Here is a 24910-nt window from a genome sequence, read left to right as displayed (position 1 = left end):
ATTTCTCCATCTAGAACATAGATCACTCTGAGGTACTGTGAGTTTACCCTGCCTCTATAAAATGAATTATCCACAAATTATCCACAAAGCCTCTTAATATTAAGAAATATTATGGAAAAATGGCTTGCAATGAGGAAAAATCGATTCACGTCTACACCGATAACTAACTGAATCAGACAGGCCTTTGCCACACACACACACACACACACACACACACACACACACACACACACACACACACACACACACACACACACACACACACACACACACACACACACACACACACACACACACACACACACACACACACACACACACACACCTAGCAGCAAAGCTGTTAATAAGTTAACATGGTTCTAAGACTTCTCCAGGGACATAGCTGATAGATTATAGTGGTTAGGCAAGGCAGGGGTGTTATATGTCCTGTTGAGAGTGCTTGATTGGCTAGTAATCTCTGAGCATTGTTTGAATGTATCATCTGAGATGCCACATCTGTTTCACACAGGGGCTTGGTTAGGTAGGGTATAGATCTGTACATGTGATATACCGGAGAGAATGGATTATCTATTACGTCTGCACAGCTTTGATCAGGTATGATACACATCATCATTTGGGGGATGCTAAGGCCATCTGGGAGTTTATTGGGTTATGGGTCTTATGGGTTTAGGTGGGCCGGCGTGGCAGGGGGCGTGGCAATGGGTGTGTCTGAACTTTAGAGGCCCCCACTTCAGACATTGCGAGCCTGCGTTTGACAATTGCGAGCCTGCGTTTGACAATTGCGCTAACTTAATGCCAGACGAAAATAGAGCCCTGGGAGTGAATGGCAATGAGCTTCCCTTCCACACATACGGTATGAGTCAATGTGCAGGGTTTGACATTTACTTTTTTAGCCACTGTTTGGACATAGCCGGCACAAAAAAACGCTAAAGCGGCCCGCTCAGGGATTTCAATGGCAGAAAAATCACTGGCTCAGTAATCCTTGACAATGAAGTGGGGAATAGTGTGGTTTGGTTCAGTGTATATTTCTATCTGTGACGTAAGGCTGAGGGGGAGAGGGAAATGGACCTCCATAAACTATAGCAAACATCTAATGGATTTATTGATCAGGGAGCTGTCCCTTAGCTCCTGTTCACTGTGATATGTTTGGCACAAGGGAGGCTACCACCGAAGTTTGGGCAGAATTATGGTCCCGCATTTAAATTCTCTCTCTCTCTCTCTCTCTCTCTCTCTCTCTCTCTCTCTCTCTCTCACATTGTAGGATTTTCTTATGAATTTATTTGCAAATTTTGGTGGAAAATAAGTATTTGGTCACCTACAAACAAGCAAGATTTCTGGCTCTCACAGACCTGTAACTTCTTCTTTAAGAGGCTCCTCAGTCCTTCACTCGTTACCTGTATTAATGGCACCTGTTAGAACTTGTTATCAGTAGAAAAGACACCTGTCCACAACCTCGAACAGTCACACTCCAAACTCCACTATGTCCAGGAACAAAGAGCTGTCAAAGGACACCAGAAACAAAATTGTAGACCTGCACCAGGCTGGGAAGACTGAATCTGCAATAGGTAAGCAGCTTGGTTTGAAGAAATCAACTGTGGGAGCAATTATTAGGAAATGGAAGACATACAAGACCACTGATAATCTTCCTCGATCTGGGGCTCCACGCAAGATCTCACCCCGTGGGGTCAAAATGATCACAAGAACGGTGAGCATAAATCCCAGAACCACACGGGGGGACCTAGTGAATGACCTGCAGAGAGCTGGGACCAAAGTAACAAAGCCTACAGTAACACACTACGCCGCCAGGGACTCAAATCCTGCAGTGCCAGACGTGTCCCCCTGCTTAAGCCAGTACATGTCCAGACCTGTCTGAAGTTTGCTAGAGAGCATTTGGATGATCCAGAAGAAGATTGGGAGAATTTCATATAGTCAGATCAAACCAAAATATAACTTTTTGGTAAAAACTCAACTCGTCGTGTTTGGAGGACAAAGAATGCTGAGTTGCATCCAAAGAACACTATACCTACTGTGAAGCATGGGGGTGGAAACATCATGCTTTGGGGATGTGTTCCGCAAAGGCACCAAGACGACTGATCCGTGTAAAGGAAAGAATGAATGGGTCCATGTATTGTGAGATTTTGAGTGAAAACCTCCTTCCATCAGCAAGGGTATTAAAGATGAAACGTGGCTGGGTCTTTCAGCATGACAATGATCCCAAACACACCGCCTGGGCAACGAAGGAGTGGCATCGTAAGAAGCATTTCAAGGTCCTGGAGTGGCCTAGCCAGTCTCCAGATCTCAACCCCATAGAAAATCTTTGGAGGGAGTTGAAAGTCGTTGTTTCCCAGCAACAGCCCCAAAACATCACTGCTCTAGATTTTGTTTGTCATAGTTGAAGTGTACCTATGGAAGCCTTTTTCTGATGCACTGATGGTCTAATGAGATGTGCACACTGACACTGAGGGGGCCAGTTACAGACATCACATCAGGCTTCCTCCTGTGTTATAACAGTGGATGGAGAGGAGAGCGGAAAGCCTCATTGGAATCCCACTGGCTCAGGAAACTGAGATCAATCACTACTGTACAGTAGGCTTAAACACACAGCCAGCTGAGAAACACACCCACCACCATTACAATACAACTCAAACACGGCTCAATGCTACATACTGTGCATACAAAGAACGACACCCACACCACCGATACAACAAACACAACCCAATCCAGGCACAAGGCTCTGTGGACACAAAGAGAAACAGACACAGAAATGACTAAACAGTGACTGCAGATTGGCATCTTCACACAGTCTGACTGTAACGGACATCTTCACACAGTCTGACTGTAACGGACATCTTCACACAGTCTGACTGTAACGGACATCTTCACACAGTCTGACTGTAACGGACATCTTCACACAGTCTGACTGTAACGGACATCTTCACACAGTCTGACTGTAACGGACATCTTCACACAGTCTGACTGTAACGGACATCTTCACACAGTCTGACTGTAACGGACATCTTCACACAGTCTGACTGTAACGGACATCTTCACACAGTCTGACTGTAACGGACATCTTCACACAGTCTGACTGTAACGGACATCTTCACACAGTCTGACTGTAACGGACATCTTCACACAGTCTGACTGTAACGGACATCTTCACACAGTCTGACTGTAACGGACATCTTCACACAGTCTGACTGTAACGGACATCTTCACACAGTCTGACTGTAACGGACATCTTCACACAGTCTGACTGTAACGGACATCTTCACACAGTCTGACTGTAACGGACACTGCACATATACAAAGTCAAAATCAAACACAGCCACTTACATCCTGAGAGAACTGGCTTGAAGTCATCTATACCCTGTCTATATACCATGTCTACACCCTGTCTATATCTTGTCTATATACCATGTCTACACCCTGTCTATATCCTGTCTATATACCATGTCTACACTCTGTCTATATCTTGTCTATATGCCATGTCTACACTGTCTATATACCATGTCTACACCCTGTCTATATCCTGTCTATATACCATGTCTACACCCTGTCTATATCTTGTCTATATACCATGTCTACACCCTGTCTATACCCTGTCTATATACCATGTCTACACCCTGTCTATATCTTGTCTATATACCATGTCTACACCCTGTCTATATCAAGTCTATATACCATGTCTACACTCTGTCTATATACCATGTCTACACCCTGTCTATATCCTGTCTATATACGATGTCTACACCCTGTCTATATCCTGTCTATATACCATGTCTACACTCTGTCTATATCCTGTCTATATACCATGTCTACACCCTGTCTATATCTTGTCTATATACCATGTCTACACCCTGTCTATATCCTGTCTATATACCATGTCTACACCCTGTCTATATACCATGTCTACACCCTGTTTATATACCATGTCTACACCCTGTCTATATACCATGTCTACAACCTGTTTATATACCATGTCTACACCCTGTTTATATAACATGTCTACACCCTGTTTATATACCATGTCTACACCCTGTCTATATACCATGTCTACACCCTGTCTATATCCTGTTTATATACCATGTCTACACCCTGTCTATATACCATGTCTACACCCTGTCTATATCTTGTCTATATACCATGTCTATACTCTGTCTATATCCTGTCTATATACCATGTCTACACCCTGTCTATACCCTGTCTATATACCATGTCTACACCCTGTCTATATACCATGTCTACACCCTGTCTATATCCTGTCTATATACCATGTCTACACCCTGTCTATATCCTGTATATATGCTATGTCTACACCCTGTCTAAATCCTGTCTACATACCATGTCTACACCCTGTCTATATCCTGTCTATATACCATGTCTACACCACGTATATACCCTGTCTATATACCAGGTCTACACCCTGTCTAAATCCTGTCTACATACCATGTCTACACCCTGTCTATATCCTGTCTATATACAATGTCTACACCCTGTCTATATCCTGTCTATATACCATGACCACACCATGGCTATATCCTGTCTATATACCATGTCTACACCCTGTCTATATACCATGTCTACACTCTGTCTATATACCATGTCTACATAACATGTCTACACTCTGTCTATATACCATGTCTACACCCTGTCTATATACCTTGTCTACACCCTGTCAATATGCCATCTCTACACTGTCTATATATCATGTCTACACCCTGTCTATATTCTGTCTATATGCCATGTCTACACCCTGTCAATATACCATGTCTACACTCTGTCTATATACCATGTCAATATACCATGTCTACACCCTGTGTATATCCTGTCTATATACCATGTCTAAACCCTGTCAATATACCATGTCTACACCCTGTCTATAAACCATGTCTACACCCTGTCTATATCCTGTATATATGCTATGTCTACACCCTGTCTATACCCTGTCTATATACCATGTCTACACCCTGTCTATATCCTGTCTATAAACCATGTCTACACTCTGTCTATATCCTGTATATATGCTATGTCTACACCCTGTCTAAATCCTGTCTACATACCATGTCTACACCCTGTCTATATCCTGTCTATATACCATGTCTACACCACGTATATAACCTGTCTATATACCAGGTCTACACCCTGTCTAAATCCTGTCTACATACCATGTCTACACCCTGTCTATATCCTGTCTATATACCATGTCTACACCATGTCTATATCCTGTCTATATACCATGACCACACCATGGCTATATCCTGTCTATATACCATGTCTACACCCTGTCTATATACCATGTCTACACTCTGTCTATATACCATGTCTACATAACATGTCTACACTCTGTCTATATACCATGTCTACACCCTGTCTATATACCATGTCTACACCCTGTCTATATACCAAGTCTACACCCTGTCAATATACCTTGTCTACACCCTGTCAATATGCCATGTCTACACTGTCTATATATCATGTCTACACCCTGTCTATATTCTGTCTATATGCCATGTCTACACCCTGTCAATATACCATGTCTACACTCTGTCTATATACCATGTCTATATACCATGTCTACACCCTGTGTATATCCTGTCTATATACCATGTCTAAACCCTGTCAATATACCATGTCTACACCCTGTCTATAAACCATGTCTACACCCTGTCTATATCCTGTATATATGCTATGTCTACACCCTGTCTATACCCTGTCTATATACCATGTCTACACCCTGTCTATATCCTGTCTATAAACCATGTCTACACTCTGTCTATATCCTGTATATATGCTATGTCTACACCCTGTCTATACCCTGTCTATAAACCATGTCTACACCCTGTCTATATCCTGTCTATAAACCATGTCTACACCCTGTCTATATCCTCTATATATGCTATGTCTACACCCTGTCTATACCCTGTCTGTATACCATGTCTACACCCTGTCTATATCCTGTCTATATACCATGTCTACACCCTGTCTATACCCTGTCTATATACCATGTCTACACCCTGTCTATATCCTGTCTATATACCATGTCTACACCCTGTCTATATCCTGTCTATATACCATGTCTACACCCTGTCTATATCCTGTCTATATACCATGTCTACACCCTGTCTATATCCTGTCTATATACCATGTCTACACCCTGTCTATATCCTGTCTATATACCATGACCACACCATGGCTATATCCTGTCTATATACCATGTCTACACCCTGTCTATATACCATGTCTACACTCTGTCTATATACCATGTCTACATAACATGTCTACACTCTGTCTATATACCATGTCTACACCCTGTCTATATACCATGTCTACACCCTGTCTATATACCAAGTCTACACCCTGTCAATATACCTTGTCTACACCCTGTCAATATGCCATGTCTACACTGTCTATATATCATGTCTACACCCTGTCTATATTCTGTCTATATGCCATGTCTACACCCTGTCAATATACCATGTCTACACTCTGTCTATATACCATGTCAATATACCATGTCTACACCCTGTGTATATCCTGTCTATATACCATGTCTACACCCTGTCTATAAACCATGTCTACACCCTGTCTATATCCTGTATATATGCTATGTCTACACCCTGTCTATACCCTGTCTATATACCATGTCTACACCCTGTCTATATCCTGTCTATAAACCATGTCTACACTCTGTCTATATCCTGTATATATGCTATGTCTACACCCTGTCTAAATCCTGTCTACATACCATGTCTACACCCTGTCTATATCCTGTCTATATACCATGTCTACACCACGTATATACCCTGTCTATATACCAGGTCTACACCCTGTCTAAATCCTGTCTACATACCATGTCTACACCCTGTCTATATCCTGTCTATATACCATGTCTACACCCTGTCTATATCCTGTCTATATACCATGACCACACCATGGCTATATCCTGTCTATATACCATGTCTACACCCTGTCTATATACCATGTCTACACTCTGTCTATATACCATGTCTACATAACATGTCTACACTCTGTCTATATACCATGTCTACACCCTGTCTATATACCATGTCTACACCCTGTCTATATACCAAGTCTACACCCTGTCAATATACCTTGTCTACACCCTGTCAATATGCCATGTCTACACTGTCTATATATCATGTCTACACAATGTCTATATGCCATGTCTACACCCTGTCAATATACCATGTCTAGACTCTGTCTATATACCATGTCTATATACCATGTCTACACCCTGTGTATATCCTGTCTATATACCATGTCTAAACCCTGTCAATATACCATGTCTACACCCTGTCTATAAACCATGTCTACACCCTGTCTATATCCTGTATATATGCTATGTCTACACCCTGTGTATATCCTGTCTATATACCATGTCTAAACCCTGTCAATATACCAAGTCTACACCCTGTCAATATACCTTGTCTACACCCTGTCAATATGCCATGTCTACACTGTCTATATATCATGTCTACACCCTGTCTATACCCTGTCTATATACCATGTCTACACCCTGTCTATATCCTGTCTATAAACCATGTCTACACCCTGTCTATATCCTCTATATATGCTATGTCTACACCCTGTCTATACCCTGTCTATAAACCATGTCTACACCCTGTCTATATCCTCTATATATGCTATGTCTACACCCTGTCTATACCCTGTCTGTATACCATGTCTACACCCTGTCTATATCCTGTCTATATACCATGTCTACACCCTGTCTATACCCTGTCTATATACCATGTCTACACACTGTCTATATCCTGTCTATATACCATGTCTACACCCTGTCTATATCCTGTCTATATACCATGTCTACACCCTGTCTATATCCTGTCTATATACCATGTCTACACCCTGTCTATACCCTGTCTATATACCATGTCTACACCCTGTCTATATCTTGTCTATACACCATGTCTACACCACGTATATACCCTGTCTAAATACCATGTCCACACCCTGTCTATATACCATGTCTACACCCTGTCTAAATCCTGTTTTCATACCATGTCTACACCATGGCTATATCCTGTCTATATACCATGTCTACACCCTGTCTATATACCATGTCTACATAACATGTCTACACTCTGTCTATATACCATGTCTACACCCTGTCTATATACCATGTCTACACCCTGTCTATATACCAAGTCTACACCCTGTCAATATGCCATGTCTACACTGTCTATATACCATGTCTACACCCTGTCTATATCCTGTCTATATGCCATGTCTACACCCTGTCAATATACCATGTCTACACTCTGTCTATATACCATGTCTATATACCATGTCTACACCCTGTGTATATCCTGTCTATATACCATGTCTAAACCCTGTCAATATACCATGTCTACACCCTGTCTATAAACCATGTCTACACCCTGTCTATATCCTGTCTATATACCATGTCTACACCCTGTCTATATCCTGTCTATATACCATGTCTACACCCTGTCTATATCCTGTTTATATACCATGTCTACACCCTGTCAATATACCATGTCTACACTCTGTCTATATACCATATCTATATACCATGTCTACACCCTGTCTATATCCTGTCTATATACCATGTCTACACCCTGTCTATATCCTGTTTATATACCATGTCTACACCCTGTCAATATACCATGTCTACACTCTGTCTATATACCATGTCTATATACCATGTCTACACCCTGTGTATATCCTATCTATATACCATGTCTACACCCTGTCTATATCCTGTCTATATGCCATGTCTATACCCTGTCAATATACCATGTCTACACTCTGTCTATATACCATGTCTATATACCACGTCTACACCCTGTGTATATCCTGTCTATATACCATGTCTACAACCTGTCTATACCCTGTCAATATACCATGTCTTCACTCTGTCTATATACCATGTCTACACCCTGTCTATATACCATGTCTACACCCTGTCTATATACCATGTCTACACCCTGTCAATATACCATGTCTACACCCTGTCTATATACCATGTCTACACCCTGTCTATATCCTGTCTATATGCCATGTCTACACCCTGTCTATACCCTGTCAATATACCATGTCTATACCCTGTCAATATACCATGTCTACACTCTGTCTATATACCATGTCTACACCCTATGTATATCATGTCTATATACCATGTCTATATACCATGTCTACACCCTGTCAATATACCTTGTCTACACTCTGTATATATACCATGTCTACACCCTGTCTATATCCTGTCTATATGCCATGTCTACACCCTTTATATATCCTGTCTATATACAATGTCCACACCTTGTCTATATCCTGTCTATATACCATGTCTACACCCTGTCTATATCCTGTCTATATACCCTGTCTACACCCTGTCTATACCATGTCTATATACCATGTCTACACCCTGTCAATATACCTTGTCTACACTCTGTATATATACCATGTCTACACCTTGTCTACATCCTGTATATATGCTATGTCTACACCTTGTCTATATCCTGTCTATATACCATGTCTACACCCTGTCTATATCCTGTCTATATACCATGTCTACACCCTGTCTATATCCTGTCTATATACCATGTCTACACCCTGTCTATATCCTGTCTATACACCATGTCTACACCCTGTCTATACCCTGTCTATATACCATGTCTACACCCTGTCTATATCCTGTCTATATACCATGTCTACACCCTGTCTATATCCTGTCTATATACCATGTCTACACCCTGTCTATATCCTGTCTATATACCATGTCTACACCATGTCTATACCCTGTCTATATACCATGTCTATACCCTGTGTATATCCTGTCTATATACCATGTCTACACCCTGTCTATATCCTGTCTATATACCATGTCTACACCCTGTCTATATCCTGTCTATATACCATGTCTACACCCTGTCTATATCCTGTCTATATACCATGTCTACACCCTGTCTATATCCTATCTATATACCGTGTCTACACCCTGTCTATATCCTATCTATATACCATGTCTACACCCTGTCTATATCCTGTCTATATACCATGTCTACACCCTGTCTATATCCTATCTATATACCATGTCTACACCCTGTCTATATACCATGTCTACACCCTGTCTATATACCATGTCTACACCCTGTCTATATACCATGTCTACACCCTGTCTATATCCTGTCTATATACCATGTCTACACCCTGTCTATATCCTATCTATATACCATGTCTACACCCTGTCTATATACCATGTCTACACCCTGTCTATATACCATGTCTACACCCTGTCTATATACCATGTCTACACCCTGTCTATACCCTGTCTATATACCATGTCTACACCCTGTCTATATCCTATCTATATACCATGTCTACACCCTGTCTATATCCTATCTATATACCATGTCTACACCCTGTCTATATCCTATCTATATACCATGTCTACACCCTGTCTATATCCTGTCTATATACCATGTCTACACCCTGTCTATATCCTATCTATATACCATGTCTACACCCTGTCTATATCCTATCTATATACCATGTCTACACCCTGTCTATATACCATGTCTATATACCATGTCTACACCCTGTCTATACCCTGTCTATATACCATGTCTACACCCTGTCTATACCCTGTCTATATACCATGTCTACACCCTGTCTATATCCTATCTATATACCATGTCTACACCCTGTCTATATCCTATCTATATACCATGTCTACACCCTGTCTATAGATGAAAAAGAAACGCACACCTATTAAGACAAGGTGCTGGCTAGCGGAGTAGAAAACTTGAAAATAACAGAGAGCCACACACTCTTGGAGCTCAGATGCAAAAATTGAATTACCAACGTTTCGACAGCCAAGCTGTCTTCATCAGGGTGTAATACCTGATGAAGACAGCTTGGCTGTCGAAACGTTGGTAATTACATTTTTGCATCTGAGCTCCTAGAGTTTGCGGCTCTCTTTTATTTTCAAATACACCCTGTCTATACACCATGTCTACACCCTGTCTATATCCTGTCTATATACCATGTCTACACCCTGTCTATACCCTGTCTATATACCATGTCTACACCCTGTCTATATACCATGTCTATATACCATGTCTACACCCTGTCTATATACCATGTCTACACCCTGTCTACACCCTGTCTATATACCATGTCGACACCCTGTCTATATCCTGTCTATACACCATGTCTACACCCTGTCTATATCCTGTCTATATACCATGTCTACACCCTGTCTATACCCTGTCTATATACCATGTCTACACCCTGTCTATATACCATGTCTATATACCATGTCTACACCCTGTCTATATATCATGTCTACACCCTGTCTACACCCTGTCTATATACCATGTCTACACCCTGTCTATATACCATGTCCACACCCTGTCTATACCCTGTCTATATACCATGTCTACACCCTGTCTATATACCATGTCTACACCCTGTCTACACCCTGTCTATATACCAAGTCTACACCCTGTCTATATACCATGTCTACACCCTGTCTATATACCATGTCTACACCCTGTCTATACCCTGTCTATATACCATGTCTACACCCTGTCTATATACCATGTCTACACCCTGTCTACACCCTGTCTATACCCTGTCTATATACCATGTCTACACCCTGTCTATATACCATGTCTACACCCTGTCTATACCCTGTCTATATACCATGTCTACACCCTGTCTACACCCTGTCTATACCCTGTCTATATACCATGTCTACACCCTGTCTATATACCATGTCTACACCCTGTCTATACCCTGTCTATATACCATGTCTACACCCTGTCTATATACCATGTCTATATACCATGTCTACACCCTGTCTATATATCATGTCTACACCCTGTCTACACCCTGTCTATATACCATGTCTACACCCTGTCTATATACCATGTCCACACCCTGTCTATACCCTGTCTATATACCATGTCTACACCCTGTCTATATACCATGTCTACACCCTGTCTACACCCTGTCTATATACCATGTCTACACCCTGTCTACACCCTGTCTATATACCATGTCTACACCCTGTCTACACCCTGTCTATATACCATGTCTACACCCTGTCTATATACCATGTCTACACCCTGTCTATACCCTGTCTATATACCAAGTCTACACCCTCTCTACAGCAGGGCTCCCGAGTGGTGTTGCGGTCTAAGGCACTGCATCTCAGTGCTAGAGGCGTCACTGCAGACCCTGGTTCTATTCCAGGCTGTATCACAACCGGCCATGATTGGGTGTCTCGTAGGGCGGCGCACAATTGGTCCAGCGCTGTCCGGGTTAGGGTTGACCGGGGTAGGTGGTCATTGTAAATAAGAATTTGTTCTCAACTGACTTGCCTAGTTAATTTAAATAAAGGTTAAATAAAATCAAATAAATCTATAAAAAACACCCTGTCTACACACTGCCTGTACCCTGTATATAACCTGTCTATACCCTGTCCGCACCCTGTCCGCCACCCTTTCTATACCCTGTATAGATTGCTCAGTCACAAAACTTCAGGAGCCACCATGGTGAGAATCCTAAATACATTGATGTCTGTGTTGCAATCAGGATGAGCACCTCACTCCAGATGACTGAGATTGGTTTGAAACATTATTACAGTGCCTTGGCCTGAGGGCATGTTTCTGATTAAGTAGCACATTGTTTGACGGCGTGCTGCTCTGCTCCTCGTCCTGTTCCAGACTGGGAGGCCGCCGATACAGAGGACTGATAGCAGGATCATTACAGCGCTAGTGCTGATCGGACGCTGTGTTTAAACTTAATGAAAGTCATCCATTTCTATGAAGCCATGGACACAAGGCTGACCATCTCAATGGGGCCATGAAGGAGCATGAAGAGTGAGACCACTGCTTTGCACTCATTCAACTGTATTTAGTGAAGGGGTGGAGGTTAATATTGCTCTGTTAGTGGGTTTTAATGCACAGCTGCTCAACATGTAAAGTGAAGTGAGAGTGGCTGAGAGCTTACAACTTGTGCTATAATAATTGACACATAAACACATGGGCACATACACTCTGTCATCACCTTCATTTGACACTCCCTTTCTGTTCTCCAGTGACTTTTACAGGCTCTAGGGCCAATGGAGGGAGATAAGAAGAGAAAAATGAAATGCAAAAATAACATTTCAAAGAGTGTTTGAGTATTTGTGTCACCTCAGAGAAAACATCTGTCACTGTCACAGCACCATGAGAAGCACAAACACAGACAGACAGACAGAGAGAGACAGAGAGAGGCAATACAGTTCTCATGGGGCTGGCAATAGAGACTGTACCTTGTGATATGAAATGGCTCCCAGGCCAAGGCCACCACATGGCTCAACAGTAATGCCCAACTCTAATCAACAGAACCATGAACAGGCCCGAACGAGCACGAAGAAACTACAATAAACAGAGCAGATACTATACTGAACAAAAATATAAACGCAACATGTAAAGTGTTGGTCCCATGTTTCATGAGCGGAAATAAAAGATCCCAGAAATGTTCCATATGCACAAATTTGTTTACCTCCCTGTTAGTGAGCATTTCTCCTTTGCCAAGATAATCCATCCACCTGAAGAAGCTGACTAAACAGCATGATCATTACTGTAATGGCCGTTGGTGGAAGAAGGTGGTGACCAAGGTGCAGCGTGAAACAGCTCTGTCAGATGCAACACACTAAACAGAAAATAACTACCCACAAATCATAGTGGGAAAACAGGCTACCTAAGTATGGTTCTCAATCAGAGACAACGATCGACAGCTGCCTCTGATTGGGAACCATACCAGGCCAAACACAGAAATACAAAACCTAGAAAAAAACATAGAATGCCCACCCCAACTCACGCCCTGACAAAACTAAAACAGAGACATAAAAAAGGAACTAAGGTCAGGACGTGACAATTACACAGGTGCCCCTTGTGCTGGGGACAATAAAAGGCCACACTAAGATGTTCAGTTTTGTCACACAACACAATGCCACAGATCTCAAGTTTTGAGGGAGCGTGCAATTGACATGCTGACTGCATTAATGTCCATCAGAGCTGTTGCCAGGTAATTTAATGTTAATGTCTCTACCATAAGCCGCCTCCAACATCGTTTGAGAGAATTTGGCAGTACAGTACGTCCAACTGGCCTCACAACTGCAGACCACGTCTAACCACGCCAGCCCAGGACCTTCACGTCCGGCTTTTTCACCTGCGGGATCGTCTGAGACCATCCACCTCAATAGCTGATGAAACTGAGGAGTCTGTCTGTAATAAAGCCACTTTGTTGGGAAAATCTCATTCTGATTGAATAGCCCTGGCTCCCCAGTGGGTGGGCCTATGCCTTCCCTGGCCCACCCATGGTTGTGCCCCTACCTAGTCATGTGAAATCCATAGATTAGGGCCTAATTAATTCATTTCAATTTACTGATTTCCTTATACAGTATGAAATGTAACTCAGTAAAATCTTTGAAATTGTTGCATGTTGCATTTATATTTTTGCTAAGGATAAGTGAATACTGTACAAAGTGAAAACTGGGTAACAGTTATGTGGAGGCAAAATGGTTTTGTTACAATCTAAATTCTATGAAAATCCTTGAGCTGAATAATGGTTTTTACTGGGAATTGTCCCTGCTGTCCAGTAACCTCTTCATACACCCCACACAAAGGAGGGATTTGTTATTGGCCCTTATCTCTGGTGCTGTAAATGCCTAAACAGTCTGATTCTTGTTCTGTCTTTGTAGGTTCACTCCCCTATCTTTGACACATAGTCTGTGAGAACTGGTTAGAACCTGCTTTTATTTGTTTGAATGCTTTAAGGAAGTAGAGATAATTCCCCCTTATCTGTTTTGTAAACAGCTTTTTTTACCCTCTTTTCTCCCCAATTGTTAGTGATTACTATCTTGTCTCATCGCTACAACTCCCGTACGGCTCAGGAGAGACGAAGGTCGAAAGCCATGCATCCTCCGAAACACAACCCAACCAAGCCGCACTGCTTCTTAACACAGCGCGCATCCAACCCGGAAGCCAGCCGCACCAATGTGTCAGCTGACTAAGCGACCTTGGTTAGCGCGCACTGCACCCGGCCCGCCACAGGAGTCGCTGGGGCGCGATGAGACAAGGATATCCCTACCTGCCAAACCCTCCCTAACCCGGACGACGCTAGGCCAATTGTGCGTCGCCCCACAGACCTCCCGGTCGCGGACGGATGCGACAGAGCCTGGGCGCGAACCCAGAGTCTCTGGTGGCACCGCTAGCGCTGTCGCATCTCGCACCCTACACTTGTCTGTCCATTGTGCATGTAAACAACTATAGCTTAGTCAGCTGATAGCGTCCATGCACTAGAGTTCTCAATTTCAGCCTGAACCCTAGTCTCTCTCTCCTCCCTGTCAGCTGCAGAAGCAGCCACAGGCTGCCATGTGTATTGCGCTGTCCGAGGTGCTGAAGCTGCAATCTAACTACAGTAATTCACTAGTTTCTTACTTGTTGTTTCTCTGACTGAAAAGTTATGTTACCTAATTTGTTGAGAATGCAAAAAGATTCCCTATTTGCTGAATGTGCCTTTCCCTGCCATGCTCTGTTCACGTGACACATGCATTCACCCATTAGGACATAGGCTGGTTTATAATATCCAGAACATGTATTTATTATTTCAATATTCAAGACTCCATGGCTCCAATGTTGTTTAATTGATGTGTTAATTTGTTGTGTTCTGTTCTGTTTCCTTAATGCCTAGGCCATGGCCTAATTAGGCAGAACATTTCATGTTTTATTTTATTTTCTAAATAAAAATCTTGATTGTATTTAAAGTCATGACTGACTGACTCATACTTATATGGGCTAGTATATTACTGCATAATAATAATAATAATCCTCAGAAGAAACCGAAGGAGGTGGGTAAGCTGAGCGCTGTGTGCCACTGCCAAACAGGTGTTAGACATGGAGTCTTGAACATTGAAATGGAACAGTGTAAACAACAGCTAACAAATAAGAAATCCTCGAGAAATGCATTTTTCTGCCTACAAAGATTAAACACAGTTGCATTCTGACAGTTGCTGACATGTTGAGGTTTATATGTTTAATTATTCAAGGCTGCTTTGTCATTTCACTTTAAAACTAAGCCGACTGTTGATGATATTAGCTTACATACTTTTATAATTCTGATAATAACAACAACAACAAAAAGAAGAAAGAGATGAAGAAGGAGGAGAGGATTGAGCGCTGTGTGACCCATGTGTGTAAAGGAAGGCTATTATTCAAATATTTGTTTTCTGACCGTTTGGAACAGTGTAAACAATGTTGAATAAATGATAAGAAATCACAGATAATCTGATCTAACGAAATCAAACGCACACTTCACGGAATCAAACACACACTTCACGGAATCAAACACACACTTCAAAACAGGCAACAGAAGAAGCATTTGTCTAATTTCTGAAGATACTTATTATACAGTATGGATGTCTTACCGTATTAACCCTGAGATCCACATACAACAGTATGGATGTCTTATTGTATAAACCCTGAGATCCACATACAACAGTATGGATGTCTTACTGTAAAAACCCTGAGATCCACATACAACAGTATGGATGTTTTACTGTATAAACCCTGAGATCCACATACAACAGTATGGATGTCTTACTGTATAAACCCTGAGATCCACATACAACAGTATAGATGTCTTACTGTATAAACCCTGAGATCCACATACAACAGTATGGATGTCTTACTGTATAAACCCTGAGATCCACATACAACAGTATGGATGTCTTATTGTATAAACCCTGAGATCCACATACAACAGTATGGATGTCTTACTGTATAACCCTGAGATCCACATACAACAGTATGGATGTCTTACTGTAAAAACCCTGAGATCCACATACAACAGTATGGATGTCTTACTGTATAAACCCTGAGATCCACATACAGCAGTATGGATGTCTTACTGTATAAACCCTGAGTTCCACATACAACAGTTTGGATGTCTTACTGTAAAAACCCTGAGATCCACATACAACAGTATGGATGTCTTACTGTATAACCCCGAGATCCACATACAACAGTTTGGCTGTCTTACTGTATAACCCTGAGATCCACATACAACAGTTTGGATGTCTTACTGTATAACCCCGAGATCCACATACAACAGTATAGATGTCTTACTGTAAAAACCCTGAGATCCACATACAACAGTTTGGATGTCTTACTGTATAACCCTGAGATCCACATACAACAGTATAGATGTCTTACTGTATAAACCCTGAGATCCACATACAACAGTATGGATGTCTTATTGTATAAACCCTGAGATCCACATACAACAGTATGGATGTCTTACTGTATAAACCCTGAGATCCACATACAACAATTGTTGATTTTATTCAAGTTGGCTTTTCCCCTCTCATCACTTCTCTTAGACAAGGCTTGGGCTTTTCACTCACTCCTCACTCTGCTCGCTTCCAACAACATCTCACGTTGCTGTAAAAACCATGGTAAATTAATAGTCTACTTAACTTGAACAAAAGAGCAATATGGTCTAGGGAAAGGTGCGTCCGTTTTCTAGAAATCAGACATAGTTTCGGTTTCGGGCTCATTACATTTATGGGATGTCGGACTAGGCCTGGGCTAGGGCTTCAGCTCATCGGGCTTGGGTCGGACCAGGCTAAAATGTTCAGCCCCAATGAGAACTCAACCATTGGCTGCCTAGGCTAAAACAAATATAGCTTGCCCGCTCCATTGCAAGCTATATTGCTCCATTGCAAGCCTTATCCTCACTGATTGGTAAAGAATTGTAATGCTGAGCTAATGTAATAAAAGACAATTACTTCAGACATTTAAAAGAAAACAGAAAGGAACGATATAAACTGGTACTTTTTTTTGTTTCGAAACTAATCAGAACTTTTGCAGGTCGGAACAGTGGAATGGAACAAAACAAATAATGGTTCTGTTCAGAACAAAACGATTGGACATTTTTTGGGGTTCCAAACCCTGCGGTTAACTACTGTGAACTTCAAGGAAAGAGATGAAACTCCATGAAAGAGGAGAGACAACAGGTGAAATCAGATGAACAGTCTGGGAGAATCAACCACCACACAGAGCTAAACTGTCAATGAAGAAGTGATTTAAGAGGGAGCTATGCTGAGACTTACAGAGGTGAAGTTCTGGGGACCGCACGGTTCTCCTCGGTACTTGCAGGAGAGAAGCATTTCCTCTAGCTGGTGGCTCAGCCGGTCCATAAACTCCAGGTTGCTGCCCTCAAAGTTTCTGGGGGGCAGGAACAGCCTGAAGTCAGACAGTTTGCTGAACCAGGCCTGGCTGTCCTCCTGCAGCAAATCCAGCACCATGGGTCTCACCGTCCGGTTGGCCAGCAGTAGGCCCAGCCAGTGCCCAGCAAAGTACAGGTCACTTTTGGTGAGCTTGTAGAGGCGGATTGGGTTGTTGTTGCAGATAGTGACTGTGGGGAAGGCCATCTCCTTGGCCCACTCTGTGTGGATCCGTGTGTAGGTGGGGAAGGAGAGCCAGTGGAGCAGGCGGTTGGAGGACCAGGACAGGAGCAGGCCCAATGAGGTGCACAGGGCCAGCAGCCAGAAGGCCCGACGGCCTATGGAGCCACCGGACACACAAACATGCCTGAGGCCATGCAGACTTGTCCCAGCCAGCAGGGTGGAGGTGATTGAGGACAGGCCTGGCCTTGCAGGGAGGCGCCGGCGGCCTCTCCTCACCACGGCTGGGGATCCCCGCTGGAGACATCGCCCCTCCAGAGCCATGGCTGCCCACACCGCTCCTAGTACAGAGAGAAAGGCTTCATCTCCCAGCCAGGCCTCAGGGGCTGGGCCCCACATGGAGCTCCAGGGCACCGATATCCCCACCGATGTAATCCACACCTGGATTTGTGCTTATCTAGCTCTGCTGTTACACACAATCCGTACAAGCTCCTCACACACAACCTCACTCACACACACACATACTAACGCTCTCTCTCTGTCACAGTGTCTTCTGTTTGTTGTAGTTGGTGTCCTGTTTTACTCTTTAGCTACTTGTTGGGCTTCTCCCACTCAGTCCATCTGGTTCCCTTGACCTGAAAGTACTCCACTCACCCAACTCAGCAGTAAAAAATACATTCAGCCATGCAAATATGCACCAAGCGATGCAGCTTCTACATGAGCCACTCCAGCATCCGCACCAGTTAGTGTAGCACAGAGCGAGAGAGGAAGAGACAGAGAGAGAGAGAGAGAGAGGCAAGATGAGCTGAGAAGCACAGACAAAATGAAAGAACGGAAGGTTAAAGAAGAGAGCAGTGAGTCTGTTGTGGTTCTATCTGGTGCCGTCTGTCAAAGAAAGGCTCGTCCCGCCGGTTCCCTCTGCTCTGTCGGCGCTCCTCTCTCTGCCGACCGAGGCTGCTGTCTTTGGGACTTTGCCGTCGCTCCACTTCGATCAGTGATGCTCAGCCTCGTTCAACCTGCTAACCCTCCACCACCACCACGGCCAGAGGCTGGACTTGTTTACATGACACTGCTAAAACGAGCAGCCGCACATCACTAATTGCCTTTGTGAGTCTACCTCGCTAATTTATTCTCCAGCTTTTTTTGTGAGCTCACTTTTATCTTCTTGATTTCCAGCCTTCCCTCTTCCCATCTGTCACTCCCTCCCTATTCCCCCCTCCGTTCTCCTTTCTCTTCTCCTCCTCTCTTGACTGGAGGAGCGGGTGTTGTGTCCTGCGGGTGATAATGTACGGCCAGCCCGTCTAGTGCGAGGAGCAGACGCTTCTTAGTCCCAGATGCACGCAAACACTCATTCACACTGAGAGAGGAGCACATGCACACACACTGCGTTTCCCTGTGGGAAACCTGACCAGAGTCGATGGAAAATCTGTTCAGTCACGCTCAGATCCTGGTATCTCTCTCTCCCTCATTCTCTCGCTCCAGTTTTTTTTCACTCTCTGTTTCTCTCCCTCAGAACTGTGGCATTTCCAATCGTAACGCTCCTCTTGTTTTCTTCCTTTTCTAAAAATACTTCTCTCCAAATCAAATTCATTAACTTGCCCTCACGCTCCTCCTCCTCTTGTGCCGATGTCAGTCAATCCTTCTCAGCTCCACCCCCAACCAGGCTCCTCCTCCCATGAAGTAGATGTGTGCATTCTCTCTCTCTCTCTCTCTCTCTCTTTCACTTTCCTGTTATTTTCTGTATTCTCTTCCTCCCATGCAGACAGACTGTTCCTCTGGTCCCCTCTCTCTGATCGGGCAGCGTGTCCTCTCTGTGCTCCTCTCCTCCTGCGCCACAGCTCTGTCCACCCAGCCAGTGAGAGAGCGAGCGATGAGTGTCTGTCTGAGAACGCCAGCGCTCTCTCTCTCTCTCTCTCTCTGTCTCTCTCTCTCTCTCTCCTCCCCCTATGTTTGTCGGCTGCTGCCACAACTTACACAACAGGAGCAGAATGGGAGAGCAGGAGAGTGTGTGTGCACTCAGAGAGGGAGCCTTTGTCAAATAAACACAAAACAGCCCTACAGAATGTGGGGAAAGGATTTCCAGCCTGTTTGTGAAACATAAATTATCTTGAATTATGTTGTCAACGTAGGGGGTAGACAAAATCAAGAAAAAAGCAAGACATTAGACAGATGGAGGGAAGGATGTGATTGAATGAAATATGACAAGACATACAAGAGTAACACCTAAGTGCAACATTGAAAAGCTCTGTGGTCGTCTTAGTAGAGCTTCAGGCTTGGTTTGCAGCCAACACTGTACATATGGCTTCTTATTACCATCTAACTCTCATGACAACTTTGACTTGTCATGTCTCCTAACAGCATTGGCTCAGCTGTGCTCTTCAGTGAAATCACATGGGGGACCACTATCCTTCCCCTAACATTTACTTCCCATTTACATCTGCACACGTTCATATAGTGGACGTTTTTATTCACAAAGACGCCACACACATGTACTGTCTGCAATACAACAAAATGAGCAGTAGCGTAGATACTACATCCCTTCTGATAAGTATGGAGAGTGTTGGAGTGTTAGAGAACTTGCAGGGGTCATAGTACTGGAAGCACAATTCTGGCAAATAGACAATGCATGAGACAGTGAGACATGAGTGTAGTACAAAAGAAGAAGCATCATCATAACAGGTCAACAGAAAGTGCTGCACCTGCATGTCTGACTCAGTCAGTGGTTTGACTGGGCACCTCAGACTGTTCCAGCTACAGTCCACTCAGTACTGTCCAGTTGGCCTGTAGCAGTTATAACGTCATCATAACAATGCAGTCATTTAGTACCTCTTAACTTTTGAAAAAGATATATAATAATATATATAGATAATATATACAATAACGATATTGATTATTTAGGAGGAACAGTTTATGGTTACACATATCTCTTTTGGGGAAAAGAAAATCCCTAATGAAACTATAATCTCAGACACATTCATATTTGAATATCTTGGTTTGTAATATTGCTTCATTTGCATTTAAGATGAGGAAGAATTCTCCGAAATGCTTTTGACAGAGCATCCATCTGCTAATGACAAAGTGAAGGTTTTTTTTCCCTCCAAGTGAGAGGACTATTTTTCACTTGTTTAATTGAGTTGCTCCTAGCTGTTCTCAGCTAACAGAGAGGAGAGAGTTGAATAGGAGCCCAGCTCAGAAAAACAGCAGAGACTATGTCTCAAATGGCACCCTATTTTCTATGGGCCCTGGTCAAAAGTAGTGCACTTTATGGAGAATAGGGTGCCATTTGGGACAAACCCTATAAGTACAGTAGAATCTGCCCTCTGTGTGTCCCCTATGACTAAGTCATTATCAAGCTGAATAACAACTGGTATCTGTGCTCATCTTGTATGACTCACTGGGGCTAAGTGAATTGTGTAGCTGTTATGGAAACACAAACAGCAACAACGAAAGAGAAAATGTGTAATGTGCAGCATTATAACTCATTGCGTTGGCTTGGCTGACATGCAGTTGTGTGACTTGTACGTGCTGTAATGCAATGCTTTCTGACAGCTCCATGTGATTTCATCACAGGAGACGTGATGAAAAAGCTTCTACACTGAGGGGTCATATACACACCCAGCCCACACACATGTCTAGAGAAACCCTTCACATAGAGGACCACGCACACACACACCCAGCCCACACACACGGCTAGGAAAACCCTTCACATAGAGGACCACGCACACACACACCCAGCCCACACACACGGCTAGAAAAACCCTTCACATAGAGGACCACGCACACACACACCCAGCCCACACACACGGCTAGAAAAACCCTTCACATAGAGGACCACGCACACACACACACACACACACACACACACACACACACACACACACACACACACACACACACACACACACACACACACACACACACACACACACACACACACACACACACACACACACACACACTTTCAAAACCACAAATAACAATAATGTAAAAGGAGAACTGTAAACACATAGAAGATGTAAAATAATGTATAATGTATATCTCACCCATAGGAACACACACATATCATGAACATACACCCGTTTCTTCTAATGCACCGCCTTGCAGCCTAAAGGACTGCAGAGCCAGAACCTTTATCCAGTCTGAATCCATCCAGCAGCAGCATAATTAGAAGAGTAGTGTTCAGGGTAGCCCAGCTAGCATCAGTATAGAGGAGAACAGCTCAAAGGTTCAACATAAATATCCAATTAGCCAGCCTCCAAAACATCAGGGGAGTCCAAGATTAATCCGAGATATATCCCTGAACCATCTGATTCAATTACACGCATTCCTCTGTCCACAATGATGTGTGCATCTACTGTGTAATACCCCCTGTCCTTCATCAACAAACACCGTCCAGGATTCAAGGACTGGACAATACGACAATAATCATGAAAAAATGATGTGCGGAAAGGGTATAAAGGCTATTATGATTTCCATAGATGAAATGCATCTCTTCTCTCAGGACTTCGAGGCAGACAGAAAATCAACACACACATACAGATTCTCTCATACAAGCATTTTCTACGTGTTGCTAAAGGATTTGAATCACAAGAAGACGGCTTGGGGGTCGCTAACGCTTTACTCCCTCTGAGGGAGAGAAGCAGTGACGTGGGGAGCAGATGAAAGATGAGCAGGATGAGGAGACAGTGTGCAGCACTGCCATCCATCAAATCCACAGCATGCATTAAGATGACACCAATAACAGGCGATCAATGGCTTTTCTGTATTTGAGGAGTTTTTTAATCGAGCGTAGTCACACTTGTCTGTCTGTAGGTGTAGCAGGGCCTCCCCTGGCTTCAAACACCGCCTCCTCTCTAAATGAAAGGGAGGGCTGCTGCTGAGCTGTAGGGTGGTAATAGATTGAACGTTCCCTTTGTGGGTGAGTTCTTAGAGCTCACTGCAGTCATTATGGCTATTAGTTGTTGTCATGGCATGGAATAATCATCAGTTGGCTTGATGAAATGAGAGGAGATAGGGGGATTGGGTCTGTTTGTTGTATCCCAATCATAACCCTGCTGCTCTGTAGTGTGTAGTCTCTGATTAGATGTTGTACGACAGCCATCATCTTCACCAACACCAAAGAGTGAGGACAGTAATAGCTATGAAATCTGGTATCGACCACACTCAACCTCTCCAAATGGATGGGATGCCTCAGGATCATTCAGGTGTTTGTTTGTCTACTGTGATCTGGTCTGGTGTAGACACACTTCATGTTGTTGCTATGTTAATTATATAGTCAAGTGTGATCAAACATTCCTTAGTGGGGTGCAGGGCCAATAGAAATAGAGCTGGCGCTCATAAAGCCCCACCACCTTTATTCATAAACAAACTACGTTTCCATCCTGCAAGGCTCTTCGTCAGGTCACTGTGTTATTTATATATAAATATATTCACTTCTTATTTCTTACTGTGCAAGATATTGATCTTTCAAATAGATCGATGCCATTACAGCGCCTTAGTTATAGTGCAATGACCAACAGCTACTGTTGGTTTGTAGAGAGACAGCATGTGAAACATGCTTTAGCCCGTTTAGATTGTCTGCAGTGGAAGACGAAGCTTCTTATGAAGCTTGATCCATGCTGGTGTTATAGCTAATCTGGGTCTAGAGAATGAGGTGAGATAAATGACTCCTGGTCCTCCACTATACCAGGGAAAGACTGTCATACCACAGAAAGAAGTAGGAGCCAGATACTTCACAGGATGTGATGCATAAATCTGAAGCAACTTCTTCTCACCACCAAATAAGACCAGTGGAGGGAAGTGGGAGAAGATGGAGCTAGATGAAACTTGGCCGACATTCTGCACATTTTCTCATTGATGAAACATTCGATCTCAATACAGTTTTAATTTTCCCAAAACTACAATCTGTTATGAACAGAGCGCACTAAGTTTTGTCGACTTGACCCTTTAAAAACGTTTCTAAACATTGTTTAGAAGGAGCGCAAGGACGAGTTGAGTAACTTCACATGCACACTTCACAGAGCAGGCGTTCCCTAATGGAAATATGCAAATATATGTTACAACACACCAGTAGGATCTTGCTAGCTTGTGCTTGGCTCTGCCCACCTTCTTGCTTGTTCTGCACACTATGCTTAATTTTCTCCCATTGGAAACGACGTCAATGGTCTTGGGTTAGTTACCAGCCTACTGTACAAGGTGTGCTGGTGATGAAGGGTCCCCCTGAGAGTTCAGCTGCAGTTAATTCAAAATACACTGAACAAAAATATAAACACAACATGTAAAGTGTTGGTCACTTGTTTCATGAGATGAATTAAAATACCACAGAAATGTTCCATACACACGGAAATATAATTTATTTCAAATTTTGTTCACAAATTTGTACATCCCTGTTAGTGAGCATTTCTCCTGCCAAGATAATCCATCCACCTGACAGGTGTGGCATTT

At 43.1% G+C, this 24910-nt stretch overlaps 1 protein-coding gene across 1 annotated transcript in view; it reads right to left on the bottom strand.

The window, feature by feature from the left end:
* The window catches only part of LOC135554471 (acid-sensing ion channel 2-like), a 217353-nt gene extending 197017 nt beyond the window's left edge, over positions 1-20336 (bottom strand). Inside the window, exon 1 of the mRNA XM_064986798.1 lies at positions 18173-20336. Within this exon, the coding sequence (XP_064842870.1) occupies positions 18173-18865 (693 nt within the window). The 5' untranslated portion in view covers positions 18866-20336. The remainder of the gene's footprint in view (positions 1-18172) is intronic.
* Positions 20337-24910: the final 4574 nt, after the last annotated feature.

This window comes from Oncorhynchus masou, chromosome 14 (assembly GCF_036934945.1).
Source record: "Oncorhynchus masou masou isolate Uvic2021 chromosome 14, UVic_Omas_1.1, whole genome shotgun sequence".
Classification (NCBI taxonomy): domain Eukaryota; kingdom Metazoa; phylum Chordata; class Actinopteri; order Salmoniformes; family Salmonidae; genus Oncorhynchus; species Oncorhynchus masou.
Note: the sequence above shows the minus strand (reverse complement) of the source record. Positions and strands in the feature narration are given on the sequence as shown.